The sequence below is a fragment of the Aquarana catesbeiana genome, linkage group LG07, assembly GCF_042186555.1.
Source record: "Aquarana catesbeiana isolate 2022-GZ linkage group LG07, ASM4218655v1, whole genome shotgun sequence".
In the NCBI taxonomy this organism is placed as follows: domain Eukaryota; kingdom Metazoa; phylum Chordata; class Amphibia; order Anura; family Ranidae; genus Aquarana; species Aquarana catesbeiana.
In genome coordinates, this window is record NC_133330.1 from 313,822,484 (window position 1) to 313,842,629 (window position 20,146).

Below are 20,146 nucleotides of genomic sequence, written 5' to 3' on the forward strand. Positions count from 1 at the left end.
TAGTAAGGCTAGCCTGGTATAAGTGTGGAAGGAAGCCCATAGTAACACCTGCTGCCTACGATGATACATAGTAAATATATTCATATGTAGTGTTTTAGATTTACCTTAAAAAACTATATGTATCCTGTTAGTACTATACTTGTTGCATAAATAAAATGTATAAATACACAAATCATTTAATGTGGCCTCTTGGCGAGCTTACGCTCATTCTGACTTGTATCACAGGTAAGAGGCCGACTCTGTATGGACTCCAAGCCGGGGACCTTCAATCAGTTGTGGTCAGTGGAAGAACAGGTAAAGGATCCAAATAATTGTATTGTAAATCCACGTCATCCTCTCTTTTTCCAGGCTTATAGATTTTGTCCTTTTGAATTTTCATTTATGTTGAGAGATACAATGAACACTCAATTTGTTTTAATTTTATGATGAAATAGAAAAAACTGGAGCAACTGCTTCTGAAGTACCCCCCGGAGGAGGTGGAGTCCAAGCGGTGGCAAAAGATCGCTGAGGAGTTAGGAAACAGGACGGCCAAACAGGTGTGTAGCATGGCGCTCTTCTTCTCCATCAATGGCAAAGGGCCATCTCACTAAGTGAGGGATATGTGAATGTGTTCCGCTATCTTGCAGGGGATCTTAAAGTGATCTTTTATGTTGCTCTTACATAAATACTGCCCCCCTCCAGCAGCTAACACTCACCTAGCCTTTGTTTCCCCACTGCCATGATCAGCTGTCGGAAGTTAAAGTGGTTCTAAAAGCAGAAGGGGGGAGGAGACAGACCACCGGCAGAGAACCCAAAAAGAAAAGGATCGGAGCTGCTCTGTGCAAAACTATTATACAGAGCAGATAAGTATAACATGTTTTGGTGTTTTTAAAAAAAAAAACTAAGAAAATCAACCTGGTATAAGCTCTGTCAATCTAGTTGGATTTGCTATGTCGTCATTAAAGAGAACTGGTCGTCAAGCCATTCATTTCAACATTATTCCAATAAGAGTATATAATGGTTTATGCATATAAAAGCCTCCCTTGTGTAGGCACCTAAAAGCTCTGCGACTGCTGCTGGGAGCTTTCATCTTGGATGTGATGACAGCAGACTTAAAGTGGAGTTGCACCCGAAAGTGGAACTTCCGCTTTAAATACTCCTAGCCCCCTGACATGCCACAATAGGCATGTCATTTTTTTTGGAGGGGGGCTGGGTTTCTGGTTTGGAGTGTGACTTCCTGTCTCACTTCCTCCTTCCGACCCCTGACCGCCTAGGTGATTCCTAGGCAGCCCCTCCCTCCCGGCAATGTTCTGGGACACGTGACAGGTCCCAGAAGATTGCCCGGCCATTGACGGAGCGCAGTGCGCACCAGGCTGTATAGCCGTAAACGGTCACAGCCGGGTGCCCACACTCACAATGTCGGAGGGGGAGAGAACGGAGGCTTCGGGCGGCCGCATCGCGGGACAGGTGAGTGGCTGTTTATTAAAAGTCAGCAGCTACAAAAAGTATAGCTGCTGACTTTTAATAAACTCAAAAACCAGTGGAAATACGCTTTAAAGAGGAAGTAAACTTCCTCTGCAAACTTTTACCTATAGGTAAGCCTATAATAAGTCTTACCTATAGGTATTGAAAATATCTCCTAAACCTGTACAGTTTAGGAGATATTTCCAGTGCATGCAGCCAGTGATATCCCTGGCGCATGCGCTCTGAAGGAACGGCCGATGTGTGCCGTTCCTTCCGAGCCCGTGCCGTGAACAGTTTCTCCCACACGGGGGTGTGACATCATCACGGTTCCGGCCAATCACAGCGCCAGATCCCACGAACCCGGAAGAAGCTCCGGAAAAAGATGTCAGCCGTGACAGCGGTGTGCAAAAGCCGATGCAACAGCTTTCTTCTAAGGTAAGCATTTCATAATGAGCTAGTATGCAATGCATGTTAGCCCATTATGCCTTTGTCTTGCAGATTTTTTTTTGGGGGGGGGGGTTTCAGAGGTTTACAATCTCTTTAAGTGACACTCCTCAGAGGTAGGTGGTCTTGGCACTCCAGCTGGGCTGAAAATCCCATCATGCCTCTGCATTGGGGAGTCATGCCTGTAGCTGTCAGTCTTGCAATGCTTCATGGGACTTATAGTTGCACAACAGCTGGAAGGCTGAGCTTGTCGGCTGCTCTATAGTATTCCTCTTCGCTTCTCCCCAGCAGCTGCATAAAATGTTATGCAGGTAGATGATGGAGGGAAGTGTTGGACCAGCACAGACAATAATTGGACACTCCAAGAAAAGGCGAGCGCTCTGATGTGCAGGGAGGACGGGGCTAGTGAGTTTACTCTTCTAGAAGTAGCCAGTTTGCTAGCAAGTTCAGAATCCCTTTGTAAGTCAATAAACAATTGTTTATGGAAGGAAAAACTACGTCAATAAGAATTTTTTTAGGCTGGTGACATTAAGGTTGATTTACTAAAGGCAAATCCACTTTGCACTACAAGTGCACTGAAAGTGCAGTCGCTGTAAATCTGAGGGGAAGATCTGAAATGAGGGGAAGCTCTGCTGATTTTATCATCCAATCATGTACAAGCTAAAATGCTGTTTTTTATTTTCCTTGCATGTCCCCCTCGGATCTACAGCGACTGCACTTCCAAGTGCACTTGCAGTGCAAAGTGGATTTTCCTTTAGTAAATAAACCCCACTGTCTCTTTAAAGCCCAACTCTGCAGGAAAAAGTCAGAATGCTCCCTTGCAGTGAGGCTGCCCCCACAATCCTAGGGTTCAAGGTTTGTCTAGCTTTTGGGGGCAGGAAAAGCAGTTTTATTCACCTGATCCTCCGTTCCTCTGGCAGACAATGCCCTCTTCTATTTCCCTATGACCTGGTAATGGACTTGTCCATCAGCATCCTCATGTGCAATGTAGGGCTATGGGCTCTGCCTTGGACTTTTATGGAACCGCCAAGGCATTAAGAAAAGGCTGTGGGAACCAGTTTTACAGGCTGTAGAGCAAAGAAAACAGGACAGGCTATTTTTCAGGCGGGGGGTGGGGGCATTTTGCTCATCCTTCTGTATAATACAATTGCCTTTTTTTAATTATTGTCTCTTTTTGTTTTTGTAGGTGGCCAGTCGAGTGCAGAAGTACTTTATAAAACTGACCAAAGCTGGCATCCCAGTGCCAGGGCGAACTCCAAACCTTTACATGTATTCTAAAAAGGTAAAAAAAAAGGCCGAAGCTTATTCTCTGATTACTTCATGTTTTCTATCAACACTCTTTTCTTTGTGCTGCGCTGTGAGGCTTCTGCCTTTTAGATGCTCTGCCTGTTACGGCTCTTTGTCTTTGTTTCTGTTGTATTCAGGAAATAATTCATATATTGGTTGTCTTCAGTTCAGCCACCAGGGGGTGTTTTTGTCTGATTTTTACATTATTGGCATGGCTACTTTCCCCTTTGTGCCTCAATAGACCCATTTACAGGACTCGCTCTAATTCTTCGTACACATGATCGGAAAATCGTACGAAAAATATTGATTTTGAAGCGATCGTACGATAATCTGATCGTTAGTACAGAGCTTTCGAGAGACAATCATGACAGTTCATTCGATATTATCCGATGGGACAAGCATGAAAATTTTTCTCGTACGATGTCAGATCACACAATTTTTGTTTAATCAGTACAGTTGTCATTCGGAAATACAATAGAAATACACTACAACACATGACATCACTTCTGAATTCTTTTTCTGTCGTATGAGAATTTTCATTACTCTAGTAATCTCTTCATTTTTGGTATGAGACTAGCATGCAAAAAAATAAACATTTTCCTGATTAATCTCATCGTGTGTACCAGGCATAAGTCATCACAACAGTGACTATTCCCTTATCAGAGGGTTTATTAGGAGTTCTTTAGCAGGTAAAGGGAGCAGCAAAGCATTTATATTGGAGAGTAGTGGGTATTGCTTTCTGTCAGGCACACTGCAGACCATCTCATTCATAAAAATCGGACAGCGGTGTGTAGCTGACGAAGTCCCACAAAGCTTTGTGATTGGAGGAGAACAGGTCTCCCAGCTGTTGTTTCTTTAATTAGCAGAACTGTCACAGCCCCAAATCCAGCGGTGCGATAAGCACGTATGTAAAACGCATTGATGTGCTTTTATAAATGCAGTGCTTGTTTTTTTTATTCTTATTTTAAAGTGGTAGTAACAATGTTTAACTGCTTAAGGACCGCCCCACGTACATATACTGCGGCAGGGAGGTCCCTTAGCGCAAAATCTCCTACCTGTAAGTGATTCTCGCGCGTGCCGCGGGAGCCAATCAGCAGGTACCGGGAACCGGGCGATCGTTCGTAGAGAGGCAGATTGTAAACAAGGCAGACCGCTGTTCTGCCAGAAAGGAAAATGGAGATCTCTGTTTCTGCTAAGCAGAAATGGGGATCTCTGTTTTCCTTTAGTCAAAGCGCTCCCCCTACAGTTAGAAAGCACACATAGGGAACACATGTAACCCGGGCTTTTTTTCAGCGGGAATGTGGGGGAACGCAGTTCTGGCACCTCCAGCACTGAATGTATCTAATGGCAAGGGGTGCTGGGGTGTCCTAGAGGGTCTACTGATGCTGGCTGCTGGGGGATCTATTGTCACTGGAGGGGATCTGTTTTTGTGTAGTGGCCTCTTGTTGCTGGGGGGGAGGTTATGTTACTGGGGGGGGGTCAACTGCTGCTGGAAGGGATCAACTGTTAATGTCTATATTGTTTCTGGCTGCTGGAGAGTCTATTGATGCTGGCTGCTGGGAGATCTGGTCTTGCTGCTGGGTGATATTCTGTTGCACGGGTCCTATGTTGCTGGGGGGGGTATATTGCTGCTGGCTGCAGGGGATCTATTGTACTGCTTTTCTTGTTATCATTACCAATTTCCATACAAATTACTTTAGCATAGCAGGACATAATCATACTTGGCTTTGTATTCTCTGAATGAGACGGTGCTGGGAGGTGGGTAGGGGGTGAAACCAAGGGACAGTGCTCGGAGGTGGGTAGGGGGCAGAGACAAGAAGTGACTCAGAAGGTGGGGATTCCAGCACCTATTCTCTGAGAAAAATAAGCCCTGCATGTAACCCTTTGATTGCCCCTGATGTTAACCCCTTCCCTTGCCAGTGTCATTTATACAGTGACAGTGCATATTCTTTTAGCACTGATCACTGTATTGGTGTCACTGGTCCACAAAAAGTGTCACTTAGTGTGCGATTTGTCCGCCGCAATGTGGTAGTCCCCCTTCAAAATCGCTGATCGCTGCCATTACTAGTAAAAAATATTTAAAAATATAAAAAGTCCCTAAATTTATCCCATAGTTTGTAGACGCTATAACTTTTGCACAAAAAACAATCATACGCTTATTGGGAATTTTTTACACAAAAATTATGTAGCAGAATACATATTGGCCTAAATTTATGAAGAAATTGTAATTTTTAAATTTTTTTTTATTGGATGTGTTTTATAGCAGAAAGTAATATGTATATTTTTTTTTAATTGTCAGCCTTTTTTTGTTTATAGCGCAAAAAATAAAAACCGCAGAGGTGATCAAATACCACCAAAAGAAAGCTCTATTTGTGGGAAAAAAAGGACAATGCAGTGCCGTATCATAAAAAATGGCCTTGTCAAGAAGGGGGTAAAACCTTCCGGAGCTGAAGTGGTTAAAAAACTGCATTAACTATTTTTTATTTGGTTGCAATGTAAATTGCTGAGAGTGCTGACCGGAGTGTTCTGGTGAGGGGGGGGGGGGGGGGGGGCGTTCTCCTGTCAGAACAGAACAGTTCAGTGGGGGAGATTGCTGTACTAACATTGGATAATTTGTACAGCGGTTCTGACCGAAGCTGTCAGCTTTTTTTTTCATTGGACCTACTGGGTTGAAGGAAAAAAAAATATTAGTGTGTACCAGGCTTTTACCGTCCGTGCTGGCACAGCTCCTCTGCCCTTATGCTCACCCTCCTACAATAACCTTTTATGTAGCTGCCCGGGGGAGGAGCAAAAGGCAGCGCTATAGAGGTGGTATCCAAACTCTGGCCTGGGGGCTAGATGCAGCCCTTTGCTTTCCTTTTTCCAGCCCTTGAAGCATTATTCCTGCCATTGACCCCAACAATGGGGCACTTTTCCTCCCACTGACCCCAACGATGGGGCACTATTCCTCCCACTGACCCCAACGATGGGGCACTATTCCTCCCACTGACACCAACGATGGGGCACTATTCCTCCCACTGATACCAACGATGGGGCACTATTCCTCCCACTGACACCAATAATGGAGCAGTATTCCTCCCACTGACACCAGTGATGGAGCACTATTCCTCCCACTGACACCAATGATGGAGCAGTATTCCTCCCACTGACACCAATGATGGGGCATTGTTTACTCCTACTGGTCACAGTCTGACCTCCCTAAAGTATAAAGGACAGTAAACTGTCCCTTTGTTTAGAAAGTTTGGGGACCCCTGCTATAGAGTGTCACTTAAGTAGGAGGTCTGCTGGGGCTGCTGACATCCCATCCAAGATGGCGGCACCCAGCAGTAGTCTCCCAGGCCTTTTGGATCTCTACAGAAGGGAGGCTTTGACAGGTAAATACCATAAAGTACATTGAATGCGCATATAATCTTATGGGAAGATTGTTGTTGAAATAAATGGTCTGGAGACAGGGTCCCTTAAATGTATTTCCTGCTGTTGTCCACACAGCTTCCCAATAAGCGACAGCATATCCTCAACAAACACCTCTTTAAACCCTCCACCTTCATGACATCCCACGAGCCTCCTGTGTTCATGGAAGAGGATGACGACCACTCCAGTTACCACAGCCGGGACCTCGACGCAGCTGCTGATGAAGACGATGAAGTCTCGGTAATTGTGGTCAATCTGTGTGTGTTCAAATCTCTTGCGTATTCCATTTTTTCATTTGCTCTCTACCATCACATTTTCCTCCTTCAGATTAATTTTATTTACAATCAGAACTTCCTTTTTAGATTATTCAGAATATATACACTATTGCTGTGTGCAGTGAGTTTAATGTTGATGGTTATCTGTGTGGCTGGCAATTTCAACTTCTCTGTTAGCGCCGGTCTTAATGGGCTTGGTTGGACAAATGCGCAGCGTCTGTAGTGACGTCACTTTGAGCTGCTTCTGAGGTCATTAAAAATTCCATGATTGGTGCAGTTGACCTCCTTCTGAAGTGCATTTGACCTGCTTTTTGCATTCCAATAGACTTTTGTATAGGGACTAAAGCACCGGCCCTTACACTGACACTCTATTAATGAAGCTGTCTATCACGAATGTCGGCCATACACCAATCAATTTAACAACAGATTAATAATGTCCTACACCACATAGCTTAAAAAATGATCAGATGTTATAGATTCCCATTTTGACTGCTTATATTTTGGTTTAATTACAGTAAACTGGGTCGAATATGATCAAACATGTAGTGAAGAAAGGTCAATATTTGTCGAAATGTTGAAAATGATAGTTTCGTGAATAAACAGATCCATACATGTATGGCCAGCATAAGCATAATACACCATGCCCAATAAAGAATGATGCTGGCCACTTACCTGAACTGTGGCTTTCTGCTCGATAGAGATCTTGCTGATTTCTGAATTGAGCCTCATCTATTCACAGATCCCTGTAAATGGATCTGTGAATGAAAGACTAAAAGTCCTTTCCCAGAGGAAGGCCTCACACACTCTGGGCGTCAAAAACGCCACTTTTAAGGGCACTTGGAGTTTTCTTTTTTTTTTTCTGTCTCTAGACGCTCCTCCATGTTAGACTATGGGGGTTATTTACGAAAGGCAAATCCACTTTGCACTACAAGTGCAAACTACAATTGCAAAGTGCACTTGGAAGTGCAGTCGCTGTAAATCTGAGGGGTAGATCTGAAATGAGGGGAAGCTCTGCTGATTTTATCATCCAATCATGTACAAGCTAAAATGCTGTTTTATATTTTCCTTGCATGTCCCCCTCGGATTTACAGCGACTGCACTTTCAGTGCAATTTCAAGTGCACTTTGCACTTGTAGTTTGCACTTGTAGTGCAAAGTGGATTTGCTTTTAGTAAATAACCCCCTATATGTCCTTGCATGCATAGACGTTTAGGAGCACATTGCACGTTTAGGAGAGGAGCGTTTCTGCAGAAAAAAATGGCAAACACGCCTAAATGCACCTAACTGCAGCTAGGCCCGTTTAGCCTTTGAGTGTGGGTTCATTTCAGTGACCAGAATCAATTCTGACCACTGAAATAAATGAACCCCTGAACACACCTAAACGCGTTTGCAAAACGTGGCTTTGGGCATGTTTTTAACTCTGGTTTTCTCCTGCCAGGAGAAAAGGTGTTCGGGGGAACTGAGCAAAGAGCACAAGTGTGGTGACCTCACTGCATTTATAATCCATTGTTTACTTCCTCTAGCCTCAAAACGGTAGGTCTGTGCCTCCATACAGTCCTTGTTCTGGGAAAGCAGCCTGCAGGCGCTTGTGCATGGCACCTGCCATGTAGTGATTGTGGTTGTGCAATGCTTTGCCGACTCCAATGCAAACGTTTACTAAATGTGCATTCTTTTATTTTATTAATGTGGTGTGCAGTTTTTACATTTTTGCAAAGGGTGGAATAAGCTTTTTAAGACCTCATGCACACTGCAGCTGTCAAATGCCCTGTTTAAGGCTGGGTTCAAACTATTGCGAATTGGATGTGGGTTTCCCTCAATGGAACCGGTTCACACATCTCCGGGGCGGCTGCAGAGCGCACTGCAGAAGAGTCCTGTGCGTCTTTGGCTGCTTTCGGGTCCGAATTCAGCCATAAATTCGGACTTACAGTAATTCAAATCGGAAACGTCCCTCTGTTATCCTATGTGTCCATGTACACATACATAGGCATCTACAGGCATTTAGGAGGTAGAAATCTGAACGCACCAAAATCGTGTTCCAGAGGGAAGTGTTTGGGGAAAAAACGCCAAATGCACCAAGCCTGTGCAAACATGTCTAAACACTAGGCGTGTTTAGCACCACTTCTTTCATTTCAATGGCCAGAATAAATGACTATTACTGGCCAATAAAATTAGTAAACGCCTAAACACTTGACATGCCTAAACGCAGTTAAAAAACGTGGCTTTTCTCCTGTCAAAAGAGAGGCATTCAGAAGAGCCTAGTACTAGTGCATGAAGCCTAAGAGTTGCCGACCCCGAGCAAGTTTGCTGATTACTAATTCAGGTCCGTGTCTTTTTATATTGTGAAAGCTGGAGACAGCCAGGCAGCTCCTATATTTCACCATAGATTTGTTGTAACATCTGTGCAGGGTTGGTCCCTGTATGATGACATTGCTTTTTTTCCAGTGACGTACCTCCCAACTAAGGATGAGCTCCGGCGTGTTCGCACACTCCATGTGCAGAGCCCGCCAGGAAGTCGGCACGGCGCTGTGCTAATCACAGGCAGTGAGACATTTCCCGTTCTCTGCATCCGCGCATCGGGTAAATGTCCCACTGCCTGTGATTAGCGCAGCGCCGTGCCGACTTCCTGGCGGGCTCTGCACATGGAGTGTGCGAACACGCCGGAGCTCATCCTTACTCCCAACATTTTGAGATGGGAATGAGGGACACCTACTAGGGAATGTATGTAGGCATGGGACACGCCCCCTGCCACACCCCCTTAAAGGAGCATTAACCTAAATAAAGTTAATTAAATCCACAAGGGCTTTTTTTTTTTTACCACTACTATTCCATTATATTGGCTTTAAAATTTACAAATGCAGCAATTTAGAAACTGGATGAAAGGTTTATGGCTGTGAAACACTTTTTGAAAGATAAAAAGTGCATTTGATATACAACTATAGAGATCAGACCAAAATGAGGGACAGAGGGGCATTGCTCCAAATCAGGGACAGTTGGGAGCTATGCAGTGAGAATTTCTGCCAGACCACTAAATACACAGGAGAAGTACATACAATGTGCCTTGTAGATCTTTGTTATCTTATCCTGGAAGGATCACCCATACACTAATCTGTCTTCCCACAGGATGAGGAGTCCATTCCCGCTGCTTATTATGGCCTGCCAGAGTATAAAGAGCTACTTGAATTGAAGAAATTGAAGAAGCAAAGACTCCAAGAGATGGAGGCTGACAGTGGTTTTGTGCAGCATGTTGGCTTCAAAGTAAGTTTATTCTGTGACACAGAGAGTGGATTTGTCTAATTTCCAGGCTATAGAGGAAGATGGGGCTCCCTATGTAATGCCCAGTTCTTACTAGCAGGTGGCGCTGTATGACTCTAAGATGGAGTTGTCCATTTTTAATCACAGTAGATCAGTCAAAGTTCAAGGCAATCTATTTATTATTTTTTTACAGGTACTCGTATAGCACCATCGATTTATGCAGCGTTTTACATATATTTTGTACATTCATATCAGTCCCTGCCTTCAAGGAGCTTACAATCTAAGGCCACCAATTCACATTCGTACACTACATATACAGTATCTCACAAAAGTGAGTACACCCCTCACATTTTTGTAAATATTTTATTCTATCTTTTCATGTGACAACACTGAAGAAATGACACTTTGCTACAATGTAAAGTAGTGAGTGTACAGCTTGTATAACAGTGTAAATTTGCTGTCCCTTCAAAATAACTCAACACACAGCCATTAATGTCTAAACTGCTGGCAACAAAAGTGAGTACACCCCTAAGTGAAAATGTCCAAATTGGGCCCAAATATCAATATTTTGTGTGGCCACCATTATTTTTCTAGCACTGCCTTAACCCTCTTGGGCATGGAGTTCACCAGAGCTTCACAGGTTGCCACTGGAGTCCTCTTCCACTCCTCCATGAGGACATCACAGAGCTGGTGGATGTTAGAGACCTTGCGCTCCTCCACCTTCCGTTTGAGGATGCCCCACAGATGCTCAATAGGGTTTAGGTCTGGAGACATGCTTGGCCAGTCCATCACCTTTACCCTCAGCTTCTTTAGCAAGGCAGTGGTCGTCTTGGAGGTGTGTTTGGGGTCCTTATCATGTTGGAATACTGCCCTGCGGCCCAGTCTCTGAAGGGAGGAGATTATGCTCTGCTTCAGTATGCCCCCTTTGCTTCTGATCAGCAGGCCTGCATTCTCCGCCAATAAGCAATTTTATCAAGAGCTGCTTGTTTTTTTCCCTCCATCACTAGGAACGCATTGGTTTAAGTGGGTTTCCCAAGGCTGGGCTGTCCCTTTGTGACAAAGTTGGCAATGTAATTCCATGAGGCAGGCTTAAAAAAAATTGAGGTTGGGGTGGGGGGTTAAAACAAGAGCAAAGACTTCCACTCTCTTTGTAATTGGAAAACCTCTCTAGTCTAAGTGCCTGGAAAATTTACTTTGCAGGAGGATCACTAGACAATGTATAGTTCATTTATTGATTGCTGTAGTCTCCTCCATCTCCCCAAAATACTTCTCCATCCTCTAGTTGTTACTTAGAAGCAGGTTTTTACTGCAAATGCATTATATTGTCAAAAGTATTGGGATGCCTGCCTTTACACACACATGAACTTTAATGGCAGGGTTGGCCCACCCTTTGCAGCTATAACAGCTTCAGCTCTTCTGGGAAGGCTGTCCACAAGATTTAGGAGTGTGTCTATGGGAAGGTTTGACCATTCTTCCAGAAGTGCATTTGTGAGGCCAGACACTGATGTTGGATGAGAATGCCTGGCTCACAGTCTCCGCTCCAATTCATCCCAAAGGTGTTCTATCGGGATGAGGTCAGGACTCTGTGCAGGCCAGTCAAGTTCCTCTGCCCCAAACACGCTCATCCATGTCCTGAATGCCACATTGGGTCGCGGAATCGGGGGTGGGATAAAGCCAAGCTCACTCTGTACAGCTAAGTGGGCTGAAATTGATGTATTTTGCTCCAGGGTTCCCAACCTGCCTTTCACTACTTAGACCTGCTGCCCGTCTGCCTTATTACCGTCTCTCAATAGAATAGAAATGATGCTTCATTCAGGATAGTGATGTGTAAATGTTTTGTAATGAGCAGCTCCTATAGACCATTAGTTGTGTGACTTTATATTTATGTTGTTTCTGTTGTATACCTAAGTCTGTGCTGTTGTCTTACAGTGTGATAACTGCAGGACAGAACCTATCCAGGGTATCCGGTGGCATTGCCAGGACTGTCCTCCTCAAATGTCTGTGGACTTTTGTGACTCATGCTCAGACTGGTAAGTGTGATCGGAGCGAAGTATGCTTAAAGTGTTACTAAACCCACAAAAGGTAAAATCAGTCTGTATATGCAGTAAAGCATGCTTGTTATTCTCACTGTGGAACCTAAGGGGTTAATCCTCCGCATTGTGTAAAAAGGCTGTTTGATCCTGTCTTCTCTGATCCTCCCCTCCTTCCACAGTCCCCAATCAATCTGCTGATGATAGTACAGAGCCTTGTGGGCACTCTGCACATGCTTAGTTTGGTGTGTATTGCTAGAGCGTTTTTTTGTTTTTTTTCTTGAGAGGGTGCATGTAAACAGCACAGGGCCAATCAGCACTGTCCAGACAAATGGTCAGGGGTCCTGCAGCCTCATAAAACAGAGGAGAATGAAAACTCCTCCTACAAGCTTTGACCAGACACTGATAGAAGTCATGATGAGAAAAGGTATTTAGCTGTTTATATTCACCAAAATAATTGCATTTTCATGTTCTGTGTACTGTGGGAGACCAGATATAATGAATGCAGGGTCCTGGGTTTAATAACACTTTAAAGGAAACCTGTCACAGGGACATAAGCTAGAATGAATTAGTAATAGCAAGCAGCATTAAATGATTGATGCATCCTCTTGCTTTATAACTATTCTGCTCCAGCTCTGCAGTTTGCATACTGTGGGGTTGATTTACTAAACCTGGAGAGTGCAAAATCTGGTGTAGCTGTGCATAGTAGCCAATCAGCTTCTAACTTCAGCTTGTTCAATTAAGGTTTGATAATAAAACCTGGAAGCTGATTGGTTTCAGTGCAGAGCTGCACCAGATTTTGCACTCTGCAGATTTAATAAATCAACCTCCCTGTTTGTCTCCCAGGTTTGTAGAGGCAGCTTGTGACCCTTTATTATTGTTGGTCTGTACATTATTCCCCAGTGACTGGTTCACTTTAAATGGGATATGCTGGGCTGAAATCACAGCAACTGCAACTTGAGGATACATCTAACAGAGGATGTCAGAATAAAACATCTATAGGACATAGAAAAGAGATTGGGGGGGGGGGGGGGGGGGGGCGCTACTGCACACAGAATGTTTTTCATCTTGATGCAAGATAAAAAAAAAACCTTCTGACTTTACAACCCCTTTAAGCGTCATGCTGAAGTCTGTTGGAAAAGTGAAACTGGTCTAAGTATATCATCTAGTCCAGTAAAAGCCCAGCGCTGCTTTCTATGTATCTTCTCTCCTTGGACTACACTCCCCCTCCCCCCCCAGCAGTACTGTTACACTAACGCGGTGGCAGGTACAGAGAGCTGAGCATGCATTATCAAGCAATCTATAAATGCATCTGCTTAAATAATAGAGGAAATTTAAAAAAAATCATTTTATCTGTGCTTGTTCCAGGTCAATTTGTTTTTAACAGTGATGGTGGCGATCAGCGATTTTTAGCGGGACTGTGACATTGCAGCAGACAAATCGCACACTAAGTGACACTTTTTGGGGACCAGTAGAACCAATACAGTGATCAGTGCTAAAAAAAAAATGCACTGGCAGGGAAGGGGTTAACACCAGGCGATCAAAGGGTTAAGTGTGCTCCTAGGGAGTGATTTCTAACCGTGTGGGGGATGAATGCACTGGACGAGAAGAGAGATCTGTTTTTCCCCTTAGCAGAAACACAAGATCTCCCTTTTCCTCCCTGACAGAACTGCAGTCTGCCTTGTTTACATAGGCAGACTGCCGTTCTGTCTTTCCTCCAAACGACCGGCGGCCGTCTGACCCGCTAATTGGCTCCGAAGTGGGCATAAGAACATGTACAGGTATGTGATTTTTTTGCAGCCGGGCCGCCCTGTCACAGTATATATGCGGTGGGCGGTCCGGAAGCGGTTAAGGTGGACCTGTGTCTAGACTATGGACAATTAACAATTTACATATTCTTAACACGCAATAGAAAGGCTTTCAAACAAGCCATCCCTTACCTCTCTAGCTGCTATTCATGTGAAATCATTCATTTTTGAATAGCCTCAAAGATTACAACAGGGACCATTTCTATTGGTTTCTAACAGCTTAGAAGAATCTGTGGTTTGTGTACATTAAAGGGCTGCCAGCCTGACCAGATTCTGCTCTCATATAAAAACACAGTACTTCTGTTGCAGATTTTTGAAAACAAATTTCTCCTCAATGTTTATAGATACAGAGATAAATGAGTGCTTGCTATAAAGAGCTTTTACTGCTTGTTCAGGATCTGTAACTTCTTTGGTGCATGTGATTCGGGGCGCAGGGTTACTTTAACCACTTGCTGTCCATCCCATAGCAATTTTACTGCTGCAGGGTGGCAGCTGTGCGCCATCACACACACACACACACACACACACACACACACACACACATTTATATCTCTGATCCGGCTCTTCTGAGTAGGGGACGCGCTATGTAAACTAGGCAGATTGTCGTTCTGTCAGTAGGGAAGGCATGGATCCTGTGTTCCCCTAGTAAAAGCACCTCCCATAGTACACAGAAACACTGGCTAGGCAAACCGTTAACCCTTTAATCGCCCCTGATGTTAACCCCTTCCTAGCCAGTGTCATTAGTACAGTGACAGTGCATATTTTTGTATTGGCGTCACTGGTTCCTAAAAAGTGTGGATCTGTATTATAGCAGAATGTAAAATATATATATATATATATATATATATATATATATATATATATATATATATATATAATTTCAAAATTGTCAGTTTTTTTTGTTTATAGTGCAGAAAATTGAAAACGCAGAGGTGATCAAATACCACCAAAAGAAAGCTCTATTTGTGGGAAAAAAGGACATCAATTTTATTTGGGTACAACGTTGCATGACCACAAAATTGTCAGTTAAAGTAATGCAGTGCCGTATCGAAAAAAATAGCCTGGTCAGGACGGGGGGTAAATCTTCCGGAGGTCAAATGGTTAAAGAGGACTCTGGACTTTGACGAGGGTGAATAGTGCTTTCTATCTTTTTTTTTTTGTTTTTTTTTTGTTTTGTTACCTGGAGGGGACAGGATCCAAAAAATAAAAGATACCATCTGAGAATTTAATTCAGGCGCAAATACAGTCTTGTTTGTTTGTTTTTTTCCTGCAGTTTGCATGAAACGGAAACCCACAAAGAGGATCACCACCTGGAGCCTGTGTACAGGGCAGAGACATTCCTAGATCGAGATTACTGCATGCCACGCGGCACCAGTTACAATTACCTGGACCCAAACTATTTCCCAGCAAACAGATGACGTGACCCAGCCAAACAGCCGGCTGAGTAATCTTTTGCAGTCACCAGGGGGCAGTAGAGCGGACCATGCATTTGTCAGCAGACCCCGGCCTCCTCCCGAGACTCTGCTCACAGCATGACACCTACCTGGACAGCTCCACCAGACTCCACTTGGCATCTACAGCAGTCCAACATTCCACAGGCGTTCGGGACAAACCTCCCTGGGAGCTTGTCCGCTAGAGGCCGTCAGTCCGGGGACTACTGATCATTTACACCAACTCACAACGCACGTTACAGCAACTCCTCATTTTCCAAAGGCTTCCGACGAAAACAATAATCGGTCAAAAAAAAAAAAAAAATGTGAACTATTTATATTAAAATTGGTTTACTAGCTTGCAGTTTTGTGAAATATTATTTTTCTCCTTTTTTTGCACAGAAACTGACGTTTTCAGAAGGTTTTAACCAATCACAGTGTTTGTTTAGAAGACGCTACTGTTTAAAAGACAATGTGGGGGGGAAAAAAAAAAAAAAGACGACTTACCCACCTAATGGATTAACTCTGTTCTCTGCTAGACTTTGAGCTGCTTTTAAAGACAAACGACTACAATCAAGCACTACAGATTCAGGTTTCTGTGGCGGCTTCTCCAACCAGCTCGTGGGCGTGTGAGCGCGTGTGAATGTCGAAATTTTGAGATCTATTTTTTAAATGTAATGTTCTGCTGATCATGTGACGTGTACACAAAATGGTGATACAGTGCCACTCGTAGTAATTGTGTCAAGTCTAACACTTAAAACTTTTCTTAGGTCCTCCCTTCAGGAAAAAAAAAAGAAAAACAAAAGATTTAAAGGGTTAGTCCCTGCAGAACTGGGATTTTGAGTCATCTGCTGGCTTGCCTTCTGTATGTCTCTGGCCTGCTTTCCTCCCTTTACAATTTTACAACTGCTACTGCATTCTTATAGAATCCTGCAGGGAAAGTGAGGTGTCCTAACATATTCTGCTGGTGGGCGGAGCTGGGAACTCCAATGAGAAGGAATCATCCTGCTATAAAGGTAACCACACACAGGCTGATTGGAGAGGCTTTTGAGGTGTTCTCCTCTGACAGTTAACTGTGATTGGACCAACTCTGATTTCTAGACTGGTAGCCGATAGGATATTTAGCGACTAAGATGGTAATAAGGTCATAGGAAACCTGCATCAGTGTATGTATGTGGCTCCCTTGCCAGCCCCCACGTAAGATGTACACTTTCAACAGCTCTACTGAATACCCTAATCTGTTGGTTTGGCCAACACCTTGGATAGCTAGAGTTGTAGACATTCTGCCCGACTTTAATAAAAAAAATGCATAGAAAACTTTATGCAATGCTATAATACTATGCTATAATTTAGGACGTTCCTTAACTGTCTCCTACAAGTCAGGTGACCACTGCTTAGACATTGATCATGGACTTTCTTTCAGAAGATGTAAGACAAAGTCAGGCAGAGCTGGCCAATCAGTGACTCTTTCAGATCACCCATGTAATATGTACATTTTTTAACAGCCGTGCTGAATGTATATACCCTTATCTGTTGCCTAAAAATGTATAGAAAACCTTATAATTTTAGGATGTTCCTCAACCGTCTCCTACAATTCAGGTGACCACTGTTTAGATGTTGCTCATGGGATCTCTTTCAAAAGATGTTGTAAGGCAAAGTCAGGCAGAGCTGGCCAATCAGTGGCTCTTCCAGAACACCCACGTAAGATGTACACTTTACCAGCTCTTCTGAATACCCTTATCTTTTGCCTTGGCCAACATCCTAGATAGCTAGAGTTGTAGACATTCTGCCCGATTTAATAAAAACGTATAGAAAACGTTATGCTATGTTATAATGCTGTGCTATATTTTGGGACATTCCTCAACTGTCTCCTTCAATTCAGGTGACCACTGCCAACTCCTTGATCTTGGGATCTCTTTTAAAAGATGTTGTAAGACAGAACATTAGGCAGAGCTAGCCAATCCGTGAGTCTTCCAGAACACCCACGAACATGTATACTTTTAACAGTTCTGCTGCATACCCTTATCTATTGCCTTGGCCAATATCTGGGATAGCTAGATTTGTAGACATTCTACCCGATTTAATAAAAAATATACAGAAAATGTTTTGCTATGTTATAATGCTATACTACCATTTAGGATGTTCCTCAAACATTTCCTTCATGTCAGGTGACCACTGCCAAGACATTGATCATGGGATCTTTTTCAAAAGATGTAAGACAAAGTCAGACAGATCTGGCCAATCAGTGACTTCTCCAGAACACTGATCCCTCCCCTCTAAGCAGAGACCATGTGGCTAACGGCTAAACGATGAAGAGTGCCAAGAATTACAGGACAGTTCAGGTTTCTTAATCTTTCTTTTAGACATTAAATAATGTCAAATTGAAACAAGGTAATGTCTTTTTTCCTGTATCCTGTAGTTATCCAGCACATGTTCTCTGCCTGATGGACCAATATTCAGGTATAAATCAGCCGTAGAGGGAGCGTTTTTTTTCTTTCCTGCAACCATAGTCAGTGTTGATAGGGGAATCCCTCCCGCAGAGCCATTGTGTTCTCCCAGCGAGGGAAGCTGTCCCTGCCGGGAGAACACAGTGATTGTTGCTAGTAGCTACAATAGCCAATAGCAATAATTGCATGTGAAATATGACAGTCTGGTTGTCGATTGATCAACTTGGGTACATTCAGCCTGCCCGTACATGGTTCAAATCGATGGCCAGCATAAGCCACTGACGGCAAACTATGTCTGACGTTCTTTTTTTAAATACCTTTTGACAGAGACCCCATGGTCATTGTCTAGGCAGTGGTCATCTGTCTTGAGGGAGACAGTTGAGGAACATCCTAAATTTATTTATATAAACATACTAACCTAAATTATAGAAGTTACTTGTAATTAATAATGACAGAAGTCCTACAGCAGACTGAGATCCCATAATCCGTGCCAAGACATTAGTCATCTGACTGGTTGGAGACAGTTGAGGAACATCCTAAATTGTTATTTACCTAATTTGTAGCCACTTACTAAGCTAAATTATAGAAGTTACTTGTAATTAATAATGACAGAAGTTCTACAGCAGACTGAGATCCCATAATCAGTGCCAAGACATTAGTCACCTGACTGGTTGGAGACGGTTGAGAAACGTCCACAAATACAGAACAAGCATAAGCTTTTCTCAACGTTTTAGTAAAATCAGGCAGAATCCTGATTTATATAGATCCACTTTAACCTGACCAAACACCTCGTACTACTTTCCCAATTTTGTTTGTTTTTCCTTTTAAATGGTTATCTCTGTGTGTGTTCATGTTATTAATATGAGAGAGTAATTGCCAAATAGTCAATTGGGTGAACATGAAGCGTTTGTGTCATCCGGTTGAACAGTAAATTGTGTATGGCGCTTGCAATGTCGTCTTTCCGTTGTAATGTGCGCATATTTTTCCTTGACAGAATTAAGGTGTCATTTTTTTTTTTTTCGTATGTTTTTCATGTAAAGATGCAAACGGTCCTTCCATGACAGTATCATGTAAGATAAGCAAATGAAAATTATAAGTGAGCGATCACGTGTTGAGTTCTTGACAGTTGAGACCAGTAGATGAATCGTCCCTCCAGCATCTGCTGAAACCAAAAAACTGGTTTTGCTGGACTGACCCTTTAAAGACGCGGCCTTCTGCCTCAACATTTTGGGAGGGAAGATTGATAAAAACCCACCTAAAAGACGAAAAAAAAAAAAAAACTAGAAAAATAACTGCCTATTGTAAATTCTATGTGTATTGTAATTTCTCTTTTTGTAGTCGCACAGAATCCATAAAAAATGTATTTTTATTAATATTTAAGCAAGTGGTTACATAGATCTATGCGATGAGCTAGATATGGTCACGTGATCTTTTGTATATGGCATCCTTATATAGCTTGACCCTCCGCCAGAGAGAGAGAGCGAGTGCGGGGCTGAGGGGGCGTGGCTGAACTCTCCGGCAGGGAAAGGATAGACATATTGTATTTTTTTTTTTCCCCCCCTCCCGTTCCCTTCTACATGTAAACAGTATGTTCTTAAAAGAATTGTCAGGAGGACTTAAATAAAATGTGTGGGTACTATTTGTTTGTACATAATGTCATTTTTGGCCTCTTGACTTTTCATCCAGGTACCCCCCCCCCAAAAAAAAAAGCCACCAGCCAATGATCAAGGCAGCCAACCAATGTAATAAACACTCAACCAAACAGGTCTTATATTTTTATTGAATGTGTATTGTCAGTAATACCACCATGACATCATAATGCATATCATCTATTTTACAGTTGTTCTCATGATCTGTTACAGCATCCATAAAGAAAATCCGCCAAGCAAACAAACAAAAAAAAAAACAAAACCTTGGCATATAATCATCAGGTTGTCAAAGCTGCGGTACCAGGTCCAAGTCTATTTGTCTGTGAACCTTTGTATTACTTTACCATCATGCCCTGCACCCGCTGGCTGACATTTCAGACCAGACTGACAGCGGTAGATCTTAACAAAAAAAAAAAAGAGGAAGCTACAAAGCGGCACTGATTGACACAAACTCTAAGCGGCAGCTTTTGACAGTCTCTCCTTCCATGTACTGGAAATGCGTGATGTTAAAGTGACATTAAACCCAGACTTGATATTCTATTAAGATGTAAGACTATTACATCTGATTATGTGTGCTGTTTATTTTGTAGAAAAAGTGCGGTCATAGTTGCAGTTACCTGTCCAATTCCTTATTATGGGTGGCAACGTTATTGTCGTCAATCTTCAATTCT

General features: G+C 43.0%; 1 protein-coding gene across 1 annotated transcript in view; it reads left to right on the forward strand.

Annotated features, from left to right (window-relative positions):
• Positions 1–19,588, forward strand: part of LOC141102986 (ZZ-type zinc finger-containing protein 3-like) — a 116,200-nt gene extending 96,612 nt beyond the window's left edge. Inside the window, exons 5-11 of the mRNA XM_073592076.1 lie at positions 226–294; positions 435–536; positions 3,074–3,169; positions 6,664–6,825; positions 9,980–10,114; positions 12,041–12,141; positions 15,223–19,588. Coding sequence (XP_073448177.1) covers positions 226–294; positions 435–536; positions 3,074–3,169; positions 6,664–6,825; positions 9,980–10,114; positions 12,041–12,141; positions 15,223–15,367 — 810 coding nt within the window. The 3' untranslated portion in view covers positions 15,368–19,588. The remainder of the gene's footprint in view (positions 1–225; positions 295–434; positions 537–3,073; positions 3,170–6,663; positions 6,826–9,979; positions 10,115–12,040; positions 12,142–15,222) is intronic.
• Positions 19,589–20,146: the final 558 nt, after the last annotated feature.